Here is a 19183-nt window from a genome sequence, read left to right on the forward strand (position 1 = left end):
ATGTGTGCTACTCCGTCTGAACTGCCTTTTTATCTGATCTGAGAGCACAATGTTATCTGCTATTTTAATCAAAACACTCTCATTGCAGTTATTGCTGTCTGTTTATCTATCAGATAATGTAACCACTGCAGGCTTATCATTTGCCCTACAGGGGGACTTATTTAATAAATAGGATGTTCACATGAAAATACAATCACAAGTTGGGTGACAAGGCAATGATCAAACATCAAATCTGAATTATCATCGTTTATCAATTCTGAAAATACTAATATCCCAACACTTGTGTTTAATGGCCACATGACATCATGAAGCTATTACCTATAGCATCTACTGTAGCAGTGACAAAGTAGCAGTGCAGGAATACCCCAGCAGTTAAATTACAACGACTGATTAATCGTTCCTGTTTTTATGTTAACCCAAGAACACGCCCTTTAGCGTCCTATCTGATTTCAGTTTTTAATTCTCATAAGATATAGATAAAAAATGTAATTTATTAAAAAAAATGCTTTCTCCATAAATCCTCACACAAAACCCACTCTTACAAACACACATATTGGCTCGTTAAGATAACAAACGAGCGGTGAATATAGATATCAGTGTGCAAATACTGAGACAAATCTGCAGTGAGATCATACAGGAAAATGGGTGTGGAATACTACTCAGAGATTCCCACAATGACTGCAGGCACAAACTTGCGATTAGCACATTCTTCGCGACAAACATGCCACGCCCGACTGACACCACCAACGAGTTTCAAAAGTACACCCTTTATTTGAAATTCACTATTTGAATTCATTGACATATAATGGTTACACACACTGCAATATTTTCTTAGGTTAAGTAAGAATCCTGTATTCAATGTTAACTTTAGATTCATGTAGCTATAAAGCTGTGCAAATACTGTTTTAGCAGGCAGACAGTTAAATCTCCTGCTGAATACACAAAATGCTTTGTTGCTTTGGGTGGGTGATGTAAACAAACAAAACCTACAGTAGCCAAGAAGAAAGAACCCTGAGAGAGTCTCATTATTCGTATTTCAAATAAGGGTGATAACAAAGCAGCAATGGGAGGACTTTGGCCCAAGGGAGGCTCCACCCTCCGTGTTTCAACAGTCCAGCCAGTTCTCTCTGTTGGTGCCACTGACTTGCTGTCTGCTACAAGGTTAAGAGTAACGATCACTAAGCCCCCCAAGGGCTGCTGCAACAACACATAGGACATAAGAGAAGGGGAGAGCAACTCAAATGTGTTGTCAGAGTTGAAGAGAAGGACGCGACTCTTCACCAAATAAACACTTCAACGGCGTGAGACAACTTGAAAAGAGTGCAAACTTCACTCTGAGGATTATCGAAAGTGAAGGACAGTTTTTCCACAAAATGAAATGGATGTAAAGGACTTTGGATATTAATGCAGGTATTTTGTGGAGTTATTGCATATTTAACTTTTTTTTCATAGCATGAAATCACAGAAACTGAGCATTGTTTAGTGTTCAGGTTTTTACCGTCCCAAAGAAATGTAAATGTTCCTAATTTACAAGTTGAAACTGGATTTGTATCACTGGAATTGAGGAGAACTATTTAATACCAGTCTAAATATGTATAGTAACGAGAGTTATACACTGCCTGAAGTGGGCGTGAATCAAAATCACTTGAATTGCACCAAGAGCGATGACTTCAAGTACCCTCTGTACGTCTGGGTTTACAGCCTGGTATTTGTTGTTGGACTTATCTTCAACTTGGTGGCTGTGTACATTTTTATGTGTACCCTGAAGCTGCGGAACGAGACCACGACATACATGATGAACCTTGTCGTTTCGGACTCTTTCTTTGTCCTCAGCCTGCCTTTTCGGATTGTTTACTTTGTTAAACGTGACTGGCTTTTTGGAAGTGTGCTCTGCAAGATCTCTGTGGCCCTGTTCTACACCAACATGTACGGCAGCATCCTCTTCCTCACCTGCATCAGCGTTGACCGTTTCCTGGCCATCGTGCACCCATTTCGATCCCAAACCATTCGTACGAGGAGGAATGCCAAACTGGCCTGCTGTATAGTGTGGGTGATGGTTCTTTCTGGAAGTATACCAACTGGGTTACTTTTGGATACCACTTCACCCAAAAATGCTAATTCCACCACCTCACACTTCTGCTTTGAAAACTACTCCAAGAAACAGTGGAAGGCTGAGCTGTCAAAGGTGGTGGTGTTTATTGAGACAGTGGGCTTCATCATCCCATTGCTGGTCAATGTCTTCTGCTCCATCATGGTGCTTCGGACGCTGAAAAAACCCCAAGTCATCGCTCGTGGAGGGAGCCTCAACAAGACCAAAATCTTGAGGATGATTGTCGTGCATCTGCTCATCTTCTGCTTCTGTTTCATTCCCTACAACATTAATCTCATCTTCTACGCCATGGTCCGCTCCAATGTGATCAAGGGATGCGACGCAGAATATGTAGTCAGAACAATTTACCCCATTGCACTGTGCATAGCAGTGACAAACTGTTGTTTTGATCCAGTAATTTACTACTTCACCTCAGACACCATTCAGAGCTCCATCAAACGCAAGTCTAGAGTATGGCATAACGGTGCCAGGCTATTCGACAGACTACAGGCAAACAGCTCAGCAAACAGCAGTCCAGCCACAGCACCCAGAAACCTGACTCTGAGGCCTCTGAAATGCACAGAGTTGTTCAATGAATCTTCAGTCTAAATAAAAATCTTGTTATGCGACATGATTAAGTGAGTATTGCTGGTGAAACTTACTTTCAATCTGGGGATGTAGGTTGAAGCAGAGTGACCAAGAGGTCATAACAACACTTAAAACACCATGGATACTAAGGAGTCACTCTCTCATCTGGACACTTAGGATTTTAGACTTGGAATTAACACACTGATCCCTATTCAGTTAATGAAAGATTGGAACAAGTGAACATTTAAAAAAAAACATGTTGCAAGATAATTATCCTTCATCGGGGTGACGTTGCGCAACGAATGTTAGAAAACTATCAGCTCTTGCACAAAAGACTTTATAATTGTTGTCTTATTCCTCAGAGCAGATTCCTAGTTGGGAATCTTTTGCTTTGGCAATTCTCACCAGTATTATTACAACTCTTTTTTATGTTCTGTGCAGTTTGTCAGTAGTTGTGGCTTCACTAAGGCTTTTAAGCACTTTATAGAGCAGGATATACCGAAAACAAATAAAATAGTTAGTACCTTTAGAAGATCTGGTGTGAGTGTGAAATACACTATTTGTTTGATAGAGTGGGGTCTTGATTAGGTATAATGTGTCCGTATGCCACTCTTTGATAGCTACCAAATAATGTGTGTAGGCTGATTAGTCACCAACAACACAATTACAGGTTCTGTGCTTGGCCAACGCCACAAAAGCACAATGAGTCAATCAATTTCGAAATGTAGATTGCAGGTGTACTAAGTATTTGATAGCTGCACTGCATTGTCCAACGCAACACTAACACTGCCAATGTTCGTATCAATAATGGTGATTTCTGAAAAATCTTTGTGGCATTTATGAACATATGTCATGTCAAAATATTTTAAGCGGTTTGTGTCTGTAAAGACTAATCTTCTAGGAGAATTACACCAACAGTAAAGTCAATTTAGATTACATTTCTCTAGTTGCAGATATGTATTGGGTATCATTAAAACAAGATTAACTGACTACATGTCTGCCTGCCTATGGACTAATAGGTACAGTGAAAACACAAACCATGATGTAAATGGGACACGCTGCAGCTTGAATGTATGTGAAATACTTGATGCTTCATGTAAATGCTGTGTGCTGCAAGACCGAGCACTACCGCATTCCTGTTGAGAGGTTCAGCCTGAGGGTCGGGACTGACAAGGGCAGACTCATCTCCACCACCAAACTGACAAGAAGGATTGTGAAAGTGGAGTAGGCGAGCAATGACATGCCCTCTTGAGGGAGAGGTATGTTTAAAAAAATCAGGCACAGTGGTGGTTGCTGCAATACTGAGAAAGGACCTGGTGATTAATCCATGACATACACTTCAAACTGGCATCCTTGAGACAAATAAAACAACTGAACATTTTCTAATGTCTTATTTTGCCACGTTTGGACTCCTTACAGTACAACATGTAAGGCATATCAACTTACATTTAGGATGCAGCTGGAAATAAGAATTTTGTGCAGAAAAAGTATTTGTAGAATATTGTAGTAATGATGATGATGATACTTACACGTTAGTGTGTGAAAAGGGTTTGTCAAAGGAAATGTTTTTTTTTTTTAAATCAGTCACGGCATCACATTCCCAAGTTTAATGATAATCGTAACCTGAATAAAAGATTGAATTTTCTGTGTTGGGAAGTGATAAATCATAACATGAATATAAGATTCATATTTTTTGTGCACGGCAGATTAAATCTTAAAATGTTATTCTTCTGTTATTTTATGTGTTGTGTCATTCATTTTCTCTTTATGTTTTATCCAATACAAATGTGTCTCTCAAGGGCAATTGAATGTACAGCAAGGTCGTAGTATGTGCATTATTAGCCTAGTAATTAAAACAAAGACTGAAAGTTCAACGCTGCTTACATTTTATTCCAATTTGATTGGTTAAATCCAGCTGATATGGATTTAAAGAGATTAATAAATGCATTTTCATCATGGTCAAAAGGATTGTCCAGAGGGTTTAGATTTTATTTCTGACTAATTAAAGGTTGATCAAGTGATTCTGGAGAATGCTTGTTGTCAAAATCACTTTGTCAAAATCAGTGAATATCTCCTCATGACCCCGCAATCTGTTTGTACTGTGTTTACGCTACAAAAAAACAACAGTATTAATACACAGCCTAGGCTTTGTAAAAGGACATGTTGCTACCTACGGTGGGTCCCCTTTGTTTACATACACTTTGTTTACATACCCATTTACAGATCCTAGGCTGTGTATTAAGATCAGATTTATTTTAAGCGCACACACCATAAGGACAGGTATAGGATCGTGAGAAGATATTCACTGATTTCGACAAAGTGATTTTTAAAACAAATGTTCTCAGGAATTGCTGACTCCTTTAAGACATATATTTTATAGAGAAAGCTCACTCGTGGTTAGTACCCGTGGACTGATATCCACACTTACATGCTCTTCCTGGGGAGCACTATTGCCATAATACACTGCTGTCTTATTAGAGTGCATTCTCCCAATGATAGATTGCTATTCATCCATCAACTGGCTGACAAATGTAGTAAATGATTAACTCCTATAACCTGTGTAGGTTATTAACAAGAGGCCATAAACGGGATGTCCACCATGAGGTAGTGACTTACCAAAATTGTAAGGCTGATCACAAAATTCAGTTTAATGAGAACACTTGCTGGTGCCAACATAGTGATCAGTACTCTTTAAGATTACTTGGTATTTTGATTCAATTAGCTAAATAATTAGGTAGTAGAACAAACTACAAGAAGTGATTGTGGGTGAGTGGGAGAGACAGAGAGGGGAGAGGGGAAGGGAGTGATGAAGAGAGAGAGAGAGAGCAGTTGGTCAGTAGCGTGTGCACCGTCATGGTATCAAGTTATCCTGCTGCTGAACACCAGCTGAGTGGAAAAATAACTATTACACTGCCACTGCATTGATAAGATCCTGATACTGGTGAGTTACAAATTTGATCTGTTTAATTATTATCTTAATAGTGCCAACATGTACAGTTTATCATAGATTAAGATATGGTGTTTTAATAAAATGAAAACAGTTAATAACTATGTGAACTTATCAGGCTTTGTTAGAATATTAACATTTTAAATGAAGAAGGTCCACAAATACTATCTAAAGACAAACATAATGAACAATATTTTTCTTATGTGATATAATAATTTCTTTGACTTCCACAGTTAATAATCAAATAAAAAGGCACAATACTTGTAGTTGTAAAAAATGTAATCTGATGAGAGAAAGACTAACAAAACAACGACTGTGAATTGATCTCCTCAAGATCAATTCACAAGTTACAAACTCAGACGTTTACTAATGGCGATAACTTCATTGTTTTAGAGGAGTTAGTATATTTCAGAAAGAAAAGGCACCATTTCATTTATAGGATAAGGGATTGAGCATAAAATTACCAGGGATGTCTGTCAAAAAAAGGGGCTATGGAAGATTTTTTTACATGTTAATTCGGGAAAATGTTTTGATGTCTTATCAAATAATTATACTGAGAATTAAATACATTTTTATTAAGACTAGTTGCAAGTTGACTGAATGTTATAGTAACAAATCAAAAATAATCCTGCAATTGTTTTGTTAAAATGAATGCACTATTCACTTTTACAGTTGTGTGTTTTTGTTATTATAAAATAAAAAAGCCAAAAATAAAGAATAATTAAAAACAAATGAATGCACTAGAGTAGTGAGTGCACCGCTTACGATCAGTGTCTCCCCAACACTGACATAAAGATGCTTTACCGGATATTGGTTTATGCACAAGAAACTATTGACTAAACAATTTAAATTACCACCTCTGACCATTTAAACCTAACAACTTTATGAGCTTCATTGTATGTATATTTACTGCAGGGCAATTGCATTTCATAGTGAGGGGTGTCTATGTTTCCAGCTCTGTTTTATGAAACCAAATTGCTGCATGTTTTACGAGAGCAGGAAGGTGTAGTTAAATCTTTATTGAGAACATTATTCTTACTGTCCTCTTCCATATATAATTTTAATTTGTCTATGTAAGCTCTAGAAGTGTACTCATGTTGCCTAAGCAAATTTACTTTCTATAAAACAACAGACATTTTGAGTTTATTAAGTTTCTACTTTTCATAGGTTTAACAGCTCCGGCAGAAGCAACTGAACATGTTTCTTCCTCCTATCTCATGTTCACTTCAGCCAAACTCATTTCCTCCAGATACAGTCAATTAAATTGTCGGAGCAGCAAATCGTTTTGTGACATGGAGCTATGGAATATGACTGACTTGCCAGCCAAGCCATTGTCTAACTGCACAGTAGACACCAGCTACCGCTTCACCTTCTATCAAGTGTCCTACAGTGTCATCTTCCTGATGGGGTTGGCCACCAACAGCCTGGCTCTGCGTAGACTGTGGCTGTCTCCCTGCACTATGAACAGCACCGCCGTATACATGGTCAACCTGTCAGCTGCCGACTTCTTTTTTGTCATTTCCCTGCCCCTGAGAATCTACTACTACCACCAAAAGGCTAGAGCCGTGTCCGGTTGGAGTCCTGGGGTGGCATACTGCCGCCTCACTTTCACCCTCAAATACATCAGCCTGTATGGGGGCATCTTCTTCCTGGTGTGCATCGCTGTGGACCGTTACTTTGCTGTGGTGCACCCGCTGGCGTCGACACTTCGCAGGCTGCGTGTAGCACAGCTGGTGAGTGGAGGGATCTGGTGCCTGGTGCTGGGGCTCAGTGTGGGTCTGCCTCTGCTGCGCTCTGCGGCTGCTCACCAACATTGGCCCTGTCTGCTGGACCCGTCCTCGCAGCGCCACCGCACTGTCATCCTGTTAGCTCTGGGCATAGTGCTGGGCTCATTCCTGCTGCCCAGTGTGCTGCTTCTCTACAGCTACTGCAGAGTGCTGAGCGTGCTGAGCCAGCCGAGACACCGGCAGCGCCGCAGCCGGCGTCACACGCTCACAGTGATTTACTGGGTGCTGGGCGTCTTCCTTCTATGCTTCGTCCCGTATCACATCAACCTCCTGGGATACACCCTCACACATGTGGGGCTGCTGCCCCACTGTGGCCTAGCCAAGGTCACCAAGGCTGTGCACCCCGTCATGCTATCGCTAGCAAGCTCCAACTGCTGCTTTAACCCATTCATCTATTATTTCTCCAGCAGCAGGCTGCACAGGGAGACGCCCGGTGCTGGAGGGAGCAGCAGCTAGTGACACACATCATCTCACAATACTACTGATAGAGAGACCCTTTCTTAAAAAAGAGCAGCATCTTTACTTTATCTTAAAGAGACTACATTACTATCTATAGAATTGTTTAAAACCATTATGCATGCTGAATGTTTTGTGCATTTACTTAAGCTTACTTCTTAATAAAGCACCTCTGGAGAAGTCTGGGGTTCAGTGCCATGCCAATAAGCACTTTGTCAACTTAGTTAATATGTTAGTTATGTGATTGTGAAATATTGTTATGCACTGTCTTTTTCTCATATAAAGTGACTGTTGAATTGATTTGGAACCTGCCTCATATTACAAAGATTCTGATGAAACATTATTAGAATACTACACTGTAAAATATGTTGATCTCATGTCATTTATAATATTCTTGAACCGTTGGAATAATATAATACATTAAACAGATATATTTATTTAGGTTCTGTGTCTTTATGTGGTGGATGCATGAATCGTATTTCAATGCTTTGACAAAGCATACTGTAGTAGCGATGAGAGATAAAAACTGACCGTTCTCCATGCAATCCTCTCCATGATGAGGTTCTCGCAGGTCTCCAGATGTTTGACGATGTCTTTGCTCAGAGTGGGGTCGGCCTTGATGAAGCTCTCGATGACTTTGTAGAAGTCAAAGGCGGCGAGGTCCACCACATCCAGTATCCAGGGGAAGCACACGTTTGTCTCAGCTGCCTCGCCGCTGTTGTTGTTGTATCCTCCAGTCTTGAAACTGCTCTCTAATTATGGAGGAGCAAACAACATTAATATGTGTACCTGTAATATGGATAACTGTAAGATACAATACAGTTATTCCAGAGGGGGGTGTGTGTGACTGCATTTGTTTTTAGCTTGTAACTACTGGACTCACCTCCATATGTTGCCATGACCACCTCCAAAGCGCAGGCCAAAAGTGAGGTGTGGAATGTGGAGTCATTGAGGAGTTTACTAGAAATGGAAATCATGTGACTCAGGTCAAGGCAAACAACAATTGACTAACACTGAACTTACAACTAAGAAAAAAAGAAGCACAAATGCAGAAGTGAATAGAATACAAACACAAAAACTGACTTGCCACATAATTCACCACTGATTTAATTGAAAGTTAATAACACATACCTGAAGTTCTGCACAGACAGTCGCTTCTCTTCCTACAGAATTAAAAAATATGAGATCAATGAGAGGAACAACATGAGCAGGAGTTATCTTACATGTTACACGTTTTTCCATGTGAGTTGCTTCCTATTGACAGATTGTGTTTGCTCTCCCCTCTCTCAGGTTAACAAAAGTTAGGACATAGAAAGTGAAAATAAAACTAGTTTGTTAATATCTAAAGTATAACATACTGTAGATTGATCAATTCCTTTTTTCGGGAGCATTTTTGATAGGTCAACTGAAATTGAAACCCTTGAATTAACCTGAGCCTATTAATAAGCAACCAATAAAAATACAAAATCATTAAACGGGTGAAAAATTATTATCTCATCAAAATTAAGCAAGTCAAATACCGATTTCAGCATGGCCTCCATGACTTTGTAATACAGTCTGACACCGAGGGTGAATCTCTGGAAGATGAATGAAATACAAGTCAGACATAAAGTAACTTAAACATCATAGCAAGTATTGCCATTGCTGCTCATTGTCCTATTGAGTTTGAGTTCATACCTGTCTACCAAGAACCACACAGCGCGGGCCCACCGCCTCACCAAACCTTTGGCTGAACGCCTGTCCAAGTGTCTCCAAGCGCTTCAGCACACCTTGAGTTGGATCTACGGTGCAATTCTGAGCACAGGAAAGAAGAAAACAAGAAAAAAGGGTCAAATTAAGGTAAAATGCATTTCTGTGGAAAATTGTTATTGGTGGCAACACTTCTAGAGACCCACTTTAAAATATGTGGCCAGGTTAGTGGATGGTTGGTCCCCACTGGAGTTGAGATCCCCCCTCAACTGCTGAATAGAGGTCATGGCAGCTCTGATGAGGCAAAGCAAAAGATCAGACAGGGCTAGAGGACAGACTCAGACATATGATCAGAACAACTCACACAGTGAAATATGCCCAATAATGTACTGGATTGCACATCCAATGGTACATGGACATCCAAAAACAATTTCCACTGTTAGGTTTTCCATTTGTTTAATAAATGCTTTCTTTGCTATTTAAAAAAAAAAAAAAAAACTTTATAGATAAAGTTATAATTTAATTCACTTCAGCAACCAAATGCCCCTGCTGGCACTTGAGCAGCCAAAATTGTATATGGACACTTAGGTGAGAATATTTTAAATTGTACTAATGTTAAAAAAGGTGCTGGTGAAAGCCAACATGAGTGCTCAGTCATTCTTCGCTGGGTTAGCGTTGACTAAATGATTAAACACAGGTGAGTGACTCCTAAAAGCTCACCTGATTGGAGTTTGGGGAGGGATGAGCATAGCATCGTCATCTAGCTGGTTCTTCTTTGGCGTTCTCTCCACCTGTGATCTGAATGGAGGGTGAGATTATTAAACACTTTAAATAAGTAATACATAAGATATTAAAAAGATTAAGATAAAAAAAACAGGAAAGTGTAGAAAATTTGAAATTACATCTCGACTTTAGGAGCAAGAACGGTCTCATCTCTGTCGAAAAACAGCCTTCCATCGAAGTCCCGAGTCTTGAGGTAGTGCTCGTCATATTGTTGGTTGAGGTCATTCACCTGTAGCGAGAGTTAAAGGCTGAAGTTACTCAAAGTTAACTGCTTCCCTACATACAAACTTAAACACCATCACTATGCTGCAATTTGCTGGTAGCTACATGCAAAGTTATCAAAACAAAATTGTGAAGTGCACTGCATGACATACAGAGATTGAAGAGTTCTTCATAATTACAAAAATGCTTGATGCTTTACTAGCAAAAACAAAAGCAATGCATGGTTGCTTACACAGTGGTGAGGTATTGTGATCATAGCCCCTATCTTCTCTATAAAAACAATTTTACTGTTGTAGGAATGCTAAATACTTTGTACACTGAGGGCTAAATGCATATTTTAGATTAAAAAAAAAAAATCTTAACCCGAAAACTATATTATCAGATTCTAAAGAACTCAGTACGCTGGAAAACACACTTTGTATGATGAGACTTGTCCGAGTCTGCCTGGATCCGATCTGATCTCAATCTAAAAAATAAATATATCTCTGAAAACGGCAATAGGGCTCCAACTTGTCTGCAACAAGTTTAGGACAACAGACTAAGACAACTGTTCTTTAAAAAAACGCTGGGCCAAAATAAAAAACCTCACACTAAACTTAACTTTTTTTTTCTCCAATTTACTCAAACCCCTCTTAGCTCCTATCAGTAAGGTGAAACTTGCATTATATTTACATGTGACGCCTGTGTAAAATGTTCATCACCTGTCCATTAATGGGGTAAGGTAGCAGTAAAAGAAGCATGTCCAGTATCTTTATTTAGGACAGTGTCAGCTTCAGCAAACAGTAGCATCCTGTTCCTTATTACTTTATTCCCACCTCTGCAATAAACTAACCTGACACTAAAAAAGGATCTCCTGCTTGAGTGCACATTTTCCTGACACCGTGCATGTATGAAAACAAATATGTATGAGCAGCGAAGAGAACAGCTGTCACACACTCACACACTCAAACATGGGAACAGCAAACAGGATGGAGATAACAAATGGAAACGGAAAGTGAAGAGCAGACATTGATTCCAAACAGTAAGTCCCTACCTGAGGGAAATCTGGAGAGCTGGAGAGATCCAATGAGTCCAGGAAAGCCAAGAAACTAGTCTGGTATACATTCCTCACCTGCCAATACAATTAGAAGGCAAATTAAGACAAATACACAAGATTAAAGGGCACGATGACTTTAAAAATTACACAGAAGGGGGGGGGGGTGCTCAAACCTCTTCTGCGTTGCATTCATTCTCTTTGCACAAGGTGTTGAGAAGCTGCAAATCGACCTCTGGCTCAACAGGTCGCGATTTGGCCTTGCTCTTGTTGCGACAAGATGTTCGTGTCTGCGGACTCTGGACTTGGCTGATAGCAGATTCTGAAGTAAAACATTGAAGTGGTTAGAAAATCTCAACAGGATATCTGAAGATGATAATCTGTGTTTCATTTTTCAAAGCTTGAAAACACAAAAAGCCATACAAAATACTATATACTTTATTAACATAATGTGGATGAACTATCAATAAAGCATTACTGTATATGAATAAAGCCCTTGAAGTCAAGTTAGGTCAAAAGATGTGCAGCCATGTTTACAATTGACTCAAAAAAAAAATTCCAGTGCTTTTTTCCCGTTCTTTTTATGGATCAATTCTTTTACTTTCCATGTTACAGCCTATTGGATCTAGTAGTGCAATGACAAGACATAACAACTTATTAAAAAAGGTTCAGTCAACGCTTGTTGTCAAAATCCCTTTTGTCAAAATCAGTGAACATCTCCTCACAATCCGCTACCGGTACGCACTGTGTTTGCCCTGAAACAGAAATGAAGTGAATAACACAGCCTAAGCTCTGTAAAAAGGGCATGTTGCTAGTTTACATACCCGTTTACAGTCCGTATTAACTAGTGCTGTCAGTTTAACGCGTTATTAATGGCATTAACGCAAACCCATTTTAACGGCGTCAATTTTTTTATCGCACGATTAACGCTCGTCATGGTCTAGCAAACGTTGTGGTTTTTTCTCATGCTGTTGCATCAACTAGTAATGTTAGGGGCACTTTACACGGTGAAAACGTGACAGTTTTCCCGTTTTTGGTTTAAAAAAAAAAACGTTCGGACACAATTTATCTGACATCTTCACTCGTACACATGTTTTCAGAGGAAACGGGACCAAATCGCTGTAGTAGCAGTGTAGCAGCCATGCCAAGCCAATAGTCAGCGGTGACACAGCCTAGTAGATAGCTCTTCCGGTACAATTTGATGCATAAAACCTTACTGTAACCGATAAGTAATGCCATTAACGTTCATAAAGCGGTTGGTGTAAGCTTGGGGTTACAAGTATTGTAAATTACAAGCTTTCTGTCCTCTTATTTCACCGCATTGAACTCGTGAAAACAGAAGACATGCTGATAGTGAAGGGGCTTCGTGAGAGGCTACTTTCCTGTTAGGCGTACTTCAAAATAAAAGTCGACTCACGTTTGTCCAGTGAAATGCTGTTAATGTTTAGCCAGTGAAATGCTTTTACTGTGAAGCCGTAGCCTTAATGCTCCTTTTGTTGAACAGTAACTTAACCGCTGCACGCTGAACTATGGATAGTGTTTTTTTTAATGTAGAGAGAGCCGTGTCCGTGGCATATAGAAGCTACACACGTTTATTTTGCTAGAAAAACCGGCAGAGCACAAATCTTTCCCCAGAAAAAGTGTCGGGTGGTCTCAATAACTTACTAATCGCTTAGACTAAATTGGCGAGTGTTATATTTGAGCCCTGCACGACACTCTCCGCTGATCACAGTGATGGTGCCGCGGAGACACCTAGCATGTTGTGTTGTCTTCTAACTTTATAACTCGCGTGTGGGTATTTTGACAGCAAATGTTATAGACTGCTATAATCCTCCCTGGGAGTAGATCTCAAAAACTTGCGGTTTCATGCTTGCGTTTGCTGTTTTCATGTAAATTATATAGTGCAACCGCGAGAATATTTCCGCGTTTGCACCGTTTCGTGTTGTCGTGTAAAGTGCCCCTTAGAACAACTGAAACACCGCAAACTATACATATGGCTCGCATTTAAGTTAGTCAATTCAAAAGGAATATGTCCTACAGCGTAATTTCACATTAAAATCATTTAACTGGCAAAACGTCAAGTCAATTCTGACTTTTATTTTGAAGCAGAAACCGGAACCTAGCACTTCCTAGCCCAGCTGCGCGACCTTCACTAGTAGAGTCTTCCGTGTGTGACTCTGAGACTATGCGGAAAAGAACAAAAAAGAAAGCCTGTCATTTGCAAAAGTCCTACTTATAACCCTGCGCGCACACCAAAAACCTCCATGAATGTTGGTGGCAGCTGCCAGTCATTCATTTTCACTTTAATTTTCGCTACGAAGCCTCGGCTGCAGCAGCACCATGGCAACCACCTGCACGCAGGCATAGTGTGTCCACTCCACACACGTGGATGAAAGACTCCCAAAACATTTAGGCCTACAACAACCAGTTTAATTTAGCTTTAATACTATTTTTTTTCTATATACCCTATGTTGTTTTATGGCTTTGTTTTTGTTTTTTGTTTTTTTTGGGGGGGGTCTATATTGTTATTTGCACTGAATTGCAAATTATGATATTTTAGAAGAAATACACTGAATTACACCATTGTAATTCAGTGTATTTATTCTAAAATATCTTAATTAGAATGGGTGTGATAAGAGCATTACAATGAGAAAAAATAATGGGGAAAAAAAGAAATCAAGGGACATTCAGGCTAGAATAAATTAAAATGCGATTAATCGCGAGTTAACTATGACATTAATGCGATTAATCGCGATTAAATATTAAATCGTTTGACAGCACTAGTATTAACACCAGATTTCTTTTTAAGCACAGGTTGCGGATCATGAGGAAATATACACTATTTTTGACAAAAAGGGATTTTTGACAACAAGCTACACCAGAATTGCTGAATCCAACTTTAAGTATAGACTGAGCACTAAGTAATTGACACTAAAGCTTACTGTATAGAGGCTGCAGGAGGTCTGGAGGGCAGCGCTTGATGCAGAACTCAAGTGTACAAAGCAGCAACTGGAATGAAATGACCAGGTCATCCTCCATCTGCAAGGCCCTTCCTGCACCGAGCAGAGACACAGCACATGAGAGGCATCGTCATAACACTTATACTGTGGACTGACAACAACAGAACTGTTCAACGATTTGAAATGACAAAGATTTTCCAGTTCATTTGAGCTCATCAGCGGTGCACGAAGGAGGAAGGAAGGATGGAAAGATAAAGATGAGCAACATGAAAACTATTCAATCAAGTGTGTTCACAGCTTGCTGTTTCAAAACGTACCTTTGGCCAAAAGAAACATTGTCCAGCAGCTCCGCATGGTCTCCCTCTCCCTTGGAAAAAAGACACAGCACATTTAATAACAAACTTGCGTCACATCATTCATAAACACTCAATTATCAACAATTATGAATTAAATAAAAATTATCTAACTTACTTGCCGTCTGAAACCAAAGCAAAGATTTCCTTGCAAGTTCTGAAAAAAAGAAAAGAAAAAACAAATTAATAAAATTTTTCCCGAAAACAGTTCCACATGAGTCAAACCCTTGTACAGTGCTGATGTGTTCACTCACTTCTCAAACCTCTGGTAGAGAGCCCGCGTCACATCATACTTCTTCTCCAATCGGGTCAGAGCTGAATCCACCTTGGTACTGATGGTATCCAAGTTCACATCCAACTTCCTCACCACACCCACAAACTGCTTCACACTGCAAAACAAATCGTCAGAAAGACAGAAAGATATCAGACAAACTTTTACTTCAAGTGGATATTATTACTTTTTAAAGAAAGCGTCCTGAACAATGACCTCGTGGCGCTAAGAGCAGCCATGTGTTATCATTTTAGAGAGTGTATGTTTGATTGATATATCATTCATCCATGTGGATGACTAAGGGTGTTTTCACACATGCCGTGTTTAGTTCGGTTGAAACTAACTCAGGTGCACTTCCGCCTTCGGTGCGCATCTTTCAGGCAGGTGTGAATACAGCAATCGCACTCGGGGGCGGACCAAACAAACGCTCCGAGACCCAGCTGAAGAGGTAGTCTCGGTGCATTTCCAAACGCACTCTGCTGCAGTTCGTTTGTGGTGTGAATTTGTCCAGACTCGATCCGACCCAAATGCAGGAAGCACTATGCCTTTTCTTTTTTAATAAATTGCCGTCATTATGGGAAAGTGTTGTTGTCGCCACTGTTAGAACGATAAGTTGTGGTTTGACCGGGAGACCAGAACAATATATTACAGTACATTTGATTGAGAGGACACGTACAAATGCTGAATGTGTTCAGCGATCAGATGAAGGAGAGGGGAGCATCTCCCGCACAGTGCCAACAGGTTCACGCTGCGCAAGAAGTGTGTGTTTTTATTTTGCTCCCATGAACGGGACCGTCAATACTATAGCCGTGTCAGTTTGGAGCTGAACTGCGCCGAACTGACACCCAGCTGATACACAGCTTAATCACATGAGTGTGGGCATGAGCCTATTCTTCTCGCGAGCCGCACGTCCAGCAGCAAAAATACAGTAAAAATGATGTTTCACATCGTAGACTACAAGCCACATAACGTGGCATTGTCATAGGGCTTCATATTATAACCATATGAAACAAGAATAATTAGATTTTTTTCTTCTTTATTTATAGGCTAGATATAGGCATTTTTATTATTTTTAACCCCATATTATATCAATGATATATTTCGCAGTTTTTACTTCGTTCTTCCTGCTTCTCTCCACCCCAGAATGTCTGTCCAATGAATGAATGACCTCAGATCACGTGTGGTTTTGCTTCGTAATGCTGGTTCACTTACAAGAGGGGCAATATGAAAGTGGACAACACCAAACAAAAAAAATCTAAACTCTATTTGGTCTGGACCAAAGCAAGTGAAATAGCAGACTTTCCCAGTGTGAATACACCCTAAGTTGCACTACGAGCACCAAGGAGTAGTTGTCAAAACATGCGTCATGCATAGCGAGTACTTACTTCAGACCGACTGCTTTCAGAACCTGAGTAATGGTGAAACAGGCAGCGTCCATGTCTGTCACCAACACAAACAGACAAGCTCCCCACAGATTTTTCTGACTTTCCTGAAATGAGATGTACAAAAATACATTTTAATTATCATGCTTTTTTATTTTGAATCAATGACCTCAATTAGTATGAAGACTTGGTTGGAGAACATTAATATTACAAGGACGGCTTATAGCAATCCAATAGATATGTCAGAAGAACGAAGTAACATGCCCCTGTATGTAAAAAAAATATTAATTTAAAAACACTAACACCTTTTAACAAAGGGTTAGAAATGAAAATTGATATAGCACTGGGACTGCGTGCTGAATACAAGTTGGAGCCTCATTTATAAACTGCAGGTTTGTCCAACCCCAACATGCAGAGAACCTCACACATACACATTGTGCTACATATCACCAGATAAGTATAACGTGAAATGTTGGGAGCATCTAAGGCAACACTAATATATATGCATTTTTACATTAAATCTCAAAAGACGCTACTTGTCAGTCACACAAGACCTGTGACAGCCCAATATAACACATAAGTCTGTGGATTGCGTACATGCATCCTCCTTTCTTGCACCGTGGGTCGGATCAAAACGTATTTTTCTATTTCCTCTATGTCCGACACTAACGCAGAAATTGACAATAAAGTTGACTGGACTACAGCCCTCCTGTCTACAGTTCATGTGTCACGCTGAAATTACCGTAGGAGGATAGTGCATTTGAACATATTTTCTCTTGTAACACAAACTTGACACAACATTACAAAAATATTTTTAGATATAGAGAGGGTTTGATTCTTAGGGCATATTCATTATGAAGGTTACAATAGCAATGTTATACCGAACCACTAGTATATAAACAGTTAGTGTGCTAATATTTTGGTTCCAGGATTGGGTAGTTTTCAACCAGGCCAGGGTAATAAAATATTTACCCATGCCTTTGTTCTTGTTTCAATGGGACAGCCAACGGGATCACAACATTGCACATCTACTATCACAGATATGAAGTGCACATAGTGTAAATACATACAAAGACCATCTCCTTGGAGTCTTGAACAGTTTTCCATAGTGTCCAGGCTCGGTCACACACCAGGTCTGTCACATGGAGGCCCTTACACAGGCTCACAAACTCAGCATCCTTGTCTCGGTGTCTGTAGACGATGGAGAACATGTATCAGTGACGAGGAGAAAACGAACACAAACACAGCTGCTGCAGGACATCAAAACATTGTGCACAGATGACAGCAGGCTCCCACTGGTGGAAGCTTCCTGACTTGTTAGCCGAAGAATGTATATATGTATTGATACATAGCCTACATACATACATACATACATACATACATACATACATACATACATACATACTAATATAACACTTGATACAACACATTCATAGTCCGTGAACAGTTGGGTATGGTTGAAAAACGCTAAATATCCACACGAATTAGCTTTTAAAACAGGCTTGACTTCGTCTGAAGCGGTTAGCTAGTCGGTCTAACGGTTAGTCTCATTAGCTTGTTCGCCAGACTATAACAACAGCACACACTAGATACCCATTAAGGAACAGAGTACACACGTTTTACAGAGCAAATAATTCATTCGCTGACTGCTGATATACTGAAAGACTACATAGTCTTACTTTTTAAGAGATAACTCTGGACTCTTGTCCAGAGAGGCACTTTCAACCCCGGGCTTCAGCTCCTTATTCTGTGTCGTTCCAGAGTTGCGTTTTTTAGGTGGCATCTTTGTGTCCGGTATCCTCGCTGGCAAATATAATAATTACGCAGATAACTATGTTTGGGAGGCAACAAATTAGCTTGAATAAGTTTAAAGCCCACGGCGTGAGATCCGTGGCAACAATACAACAAAACCTGACCGACTTCCTGACACCGTGGTAGAGGGGGGCGCTTGTTTTTTGTCACCAAAGGGCGCGGCGGGGCACCGGAGCCGACGGGATCCCAACTTTGAGACTGCCTTCGCGGTCAGTGTCTACAATAACGTGTTTACTAATCTGCACACTCACTATTTCTGCTAATTTGCCCCTGTTGAACCCACTATAGTCGACCTTTTCATTGAATACCTGTTTTATATCCTAATATGTATCTCAAGTTCTCCGTGACGACGGGCTAAGCACAGTTTGCTTTCACCAGGGTCACGTGACAATACACAAACGAACTAACCCCGACTCAAGAGGCTAAAACGCGGGAAAATATCCACGCAACATCCGCTCATTTGCATATATCCCGCCATCCAGGCTTGTTACAATTATGAGGTTATTTCAAAGAAGCCACAGATAATACAATGAAAATACAGTCTTTACAGTTGTTGTAAATATCTATGTGTAGCCTATGTAATTGCCCCTATTTCTTTTTGTTGACGTTCTGTGTGGTTTTCTTTTTCTTTTTACGTGTTATTATTACCATTAGCCTTCCTTACAGTCTATGGTTATTATTACGCACTGATGTATGGTGTGTTTACTTCTTCCACGAATCAAGGCAACACCAATCTCAACATTGTCACATTGGCCATAGTCAACTCTCTTTAGTGACTGTAAAATTCTTTATTTAATACAATTAAGCGAGA

The 19183-nt window shown here is 39.9% G+C and overlaps 3 protein-coding genes across 3 annotated transcripts in view; 2 read left to right on the forward strand and 1 right to left on the reverse strand.

Moving 5' to 3' along the window:
* Nucleotides 1–18582, reverse strand: part of rb1 (retinoblastoma 1) — a 32482-nt gene extending 13900 nt beyond the window's left edge. The window contains exons 1-17 of the mRNA XM_080040954.1: nt 18240–18582; nt 17631–17751; nt 16564–16667; nt 15162–15296; nt 15026–15064; nt 14872–14921; nt 14537–14647; nt 11771–11916; nt 11595–11672; nt 10459–10568; nt 10277–10354; nt 9763–9850; nt 9545–9661; nt 9388–9444; nt 8999–9030; nt 8751–8827; nt 8399–8619 (exon numbers count right to left, since the gene is read on the reverse strand). Coding sequence (XP_079897080.1) covers nt 8399–8619; nt 8751–8827; nt 8999–9030; nt 9388–9444; nt 9545–9661; nt 9763–9850; nt 10277–10354; nt 10459–10568; nt 11595–11672; nt 11771–11916; nt 14537–14647; nt 14872–14921; nt 15026–15064; nt 15162–15296; nt 16564–16667; nt 17631–17751; nt 18240–18343 — 1668 coding nt within the window. The 5' untranslated portion in view covers nt 18344–18582. The remainder of the gene's footprint in view (nt 1–8398; nt 8620–8750; nt 8828–8998; nt 9031–9387; nt 9445–9544; nt 9662–9762; nt 9851–10276; nt 10355–10458; nt 10569–11594; nt 11673–11770; nt 11917–14536; nt 14648–14871; nt 14922–15025; nt 15065–15161; nt 15297–16563; nt 16668–17630; nt 17752–18239) is intronic.
* Nucleotides 1126–4413, forward strand: LOC307260677 (lysophosphatidic acid receptor 6-like). The gene has a single exon (XM_080040955.1). The coding sequence runs from the start codon at nt 1592–1594 to the stop codon at nt 2696–2698; it is 1107 nt and encodes a 368-aa protein (XP_079897081.1). The 5' UTR covers nt 1126–1591; the 3' UTR covers nt 2699–4413.
* Nucleotides 6917–8003, forward strand: LOC307260678 (lysophosphatidic acid receptor 6; the record flags this gene model as incomplete). Its single annotated transcript, XM_080040956.1, has 1 exon — nt 6917–8003. The coding sequence occupies one exon, from the start codon at nt 6917–6919 to the stop codon at nt 7865–7867; it is 951 nt and encodes a 316-aa protein (XP_079897082.1). The 3' UTR covers nt 7868–8003.
* Nucleotides 18583–19183: the final 601 nt, after the last annotated feature.

This window comes from Ammodytes marinus, assembly GCF_949987685.1.
Source record: "Ammodytes marinus genome assembly, chromosome: 14".
Taxonomy (NCBI): domain Eukaryota; kingdom Metazoa; phylum Chordata; class Actinopteri; order Uranoscopiformes; family Ammodytidae; genus Ammodytes; species Ammodytes marinus.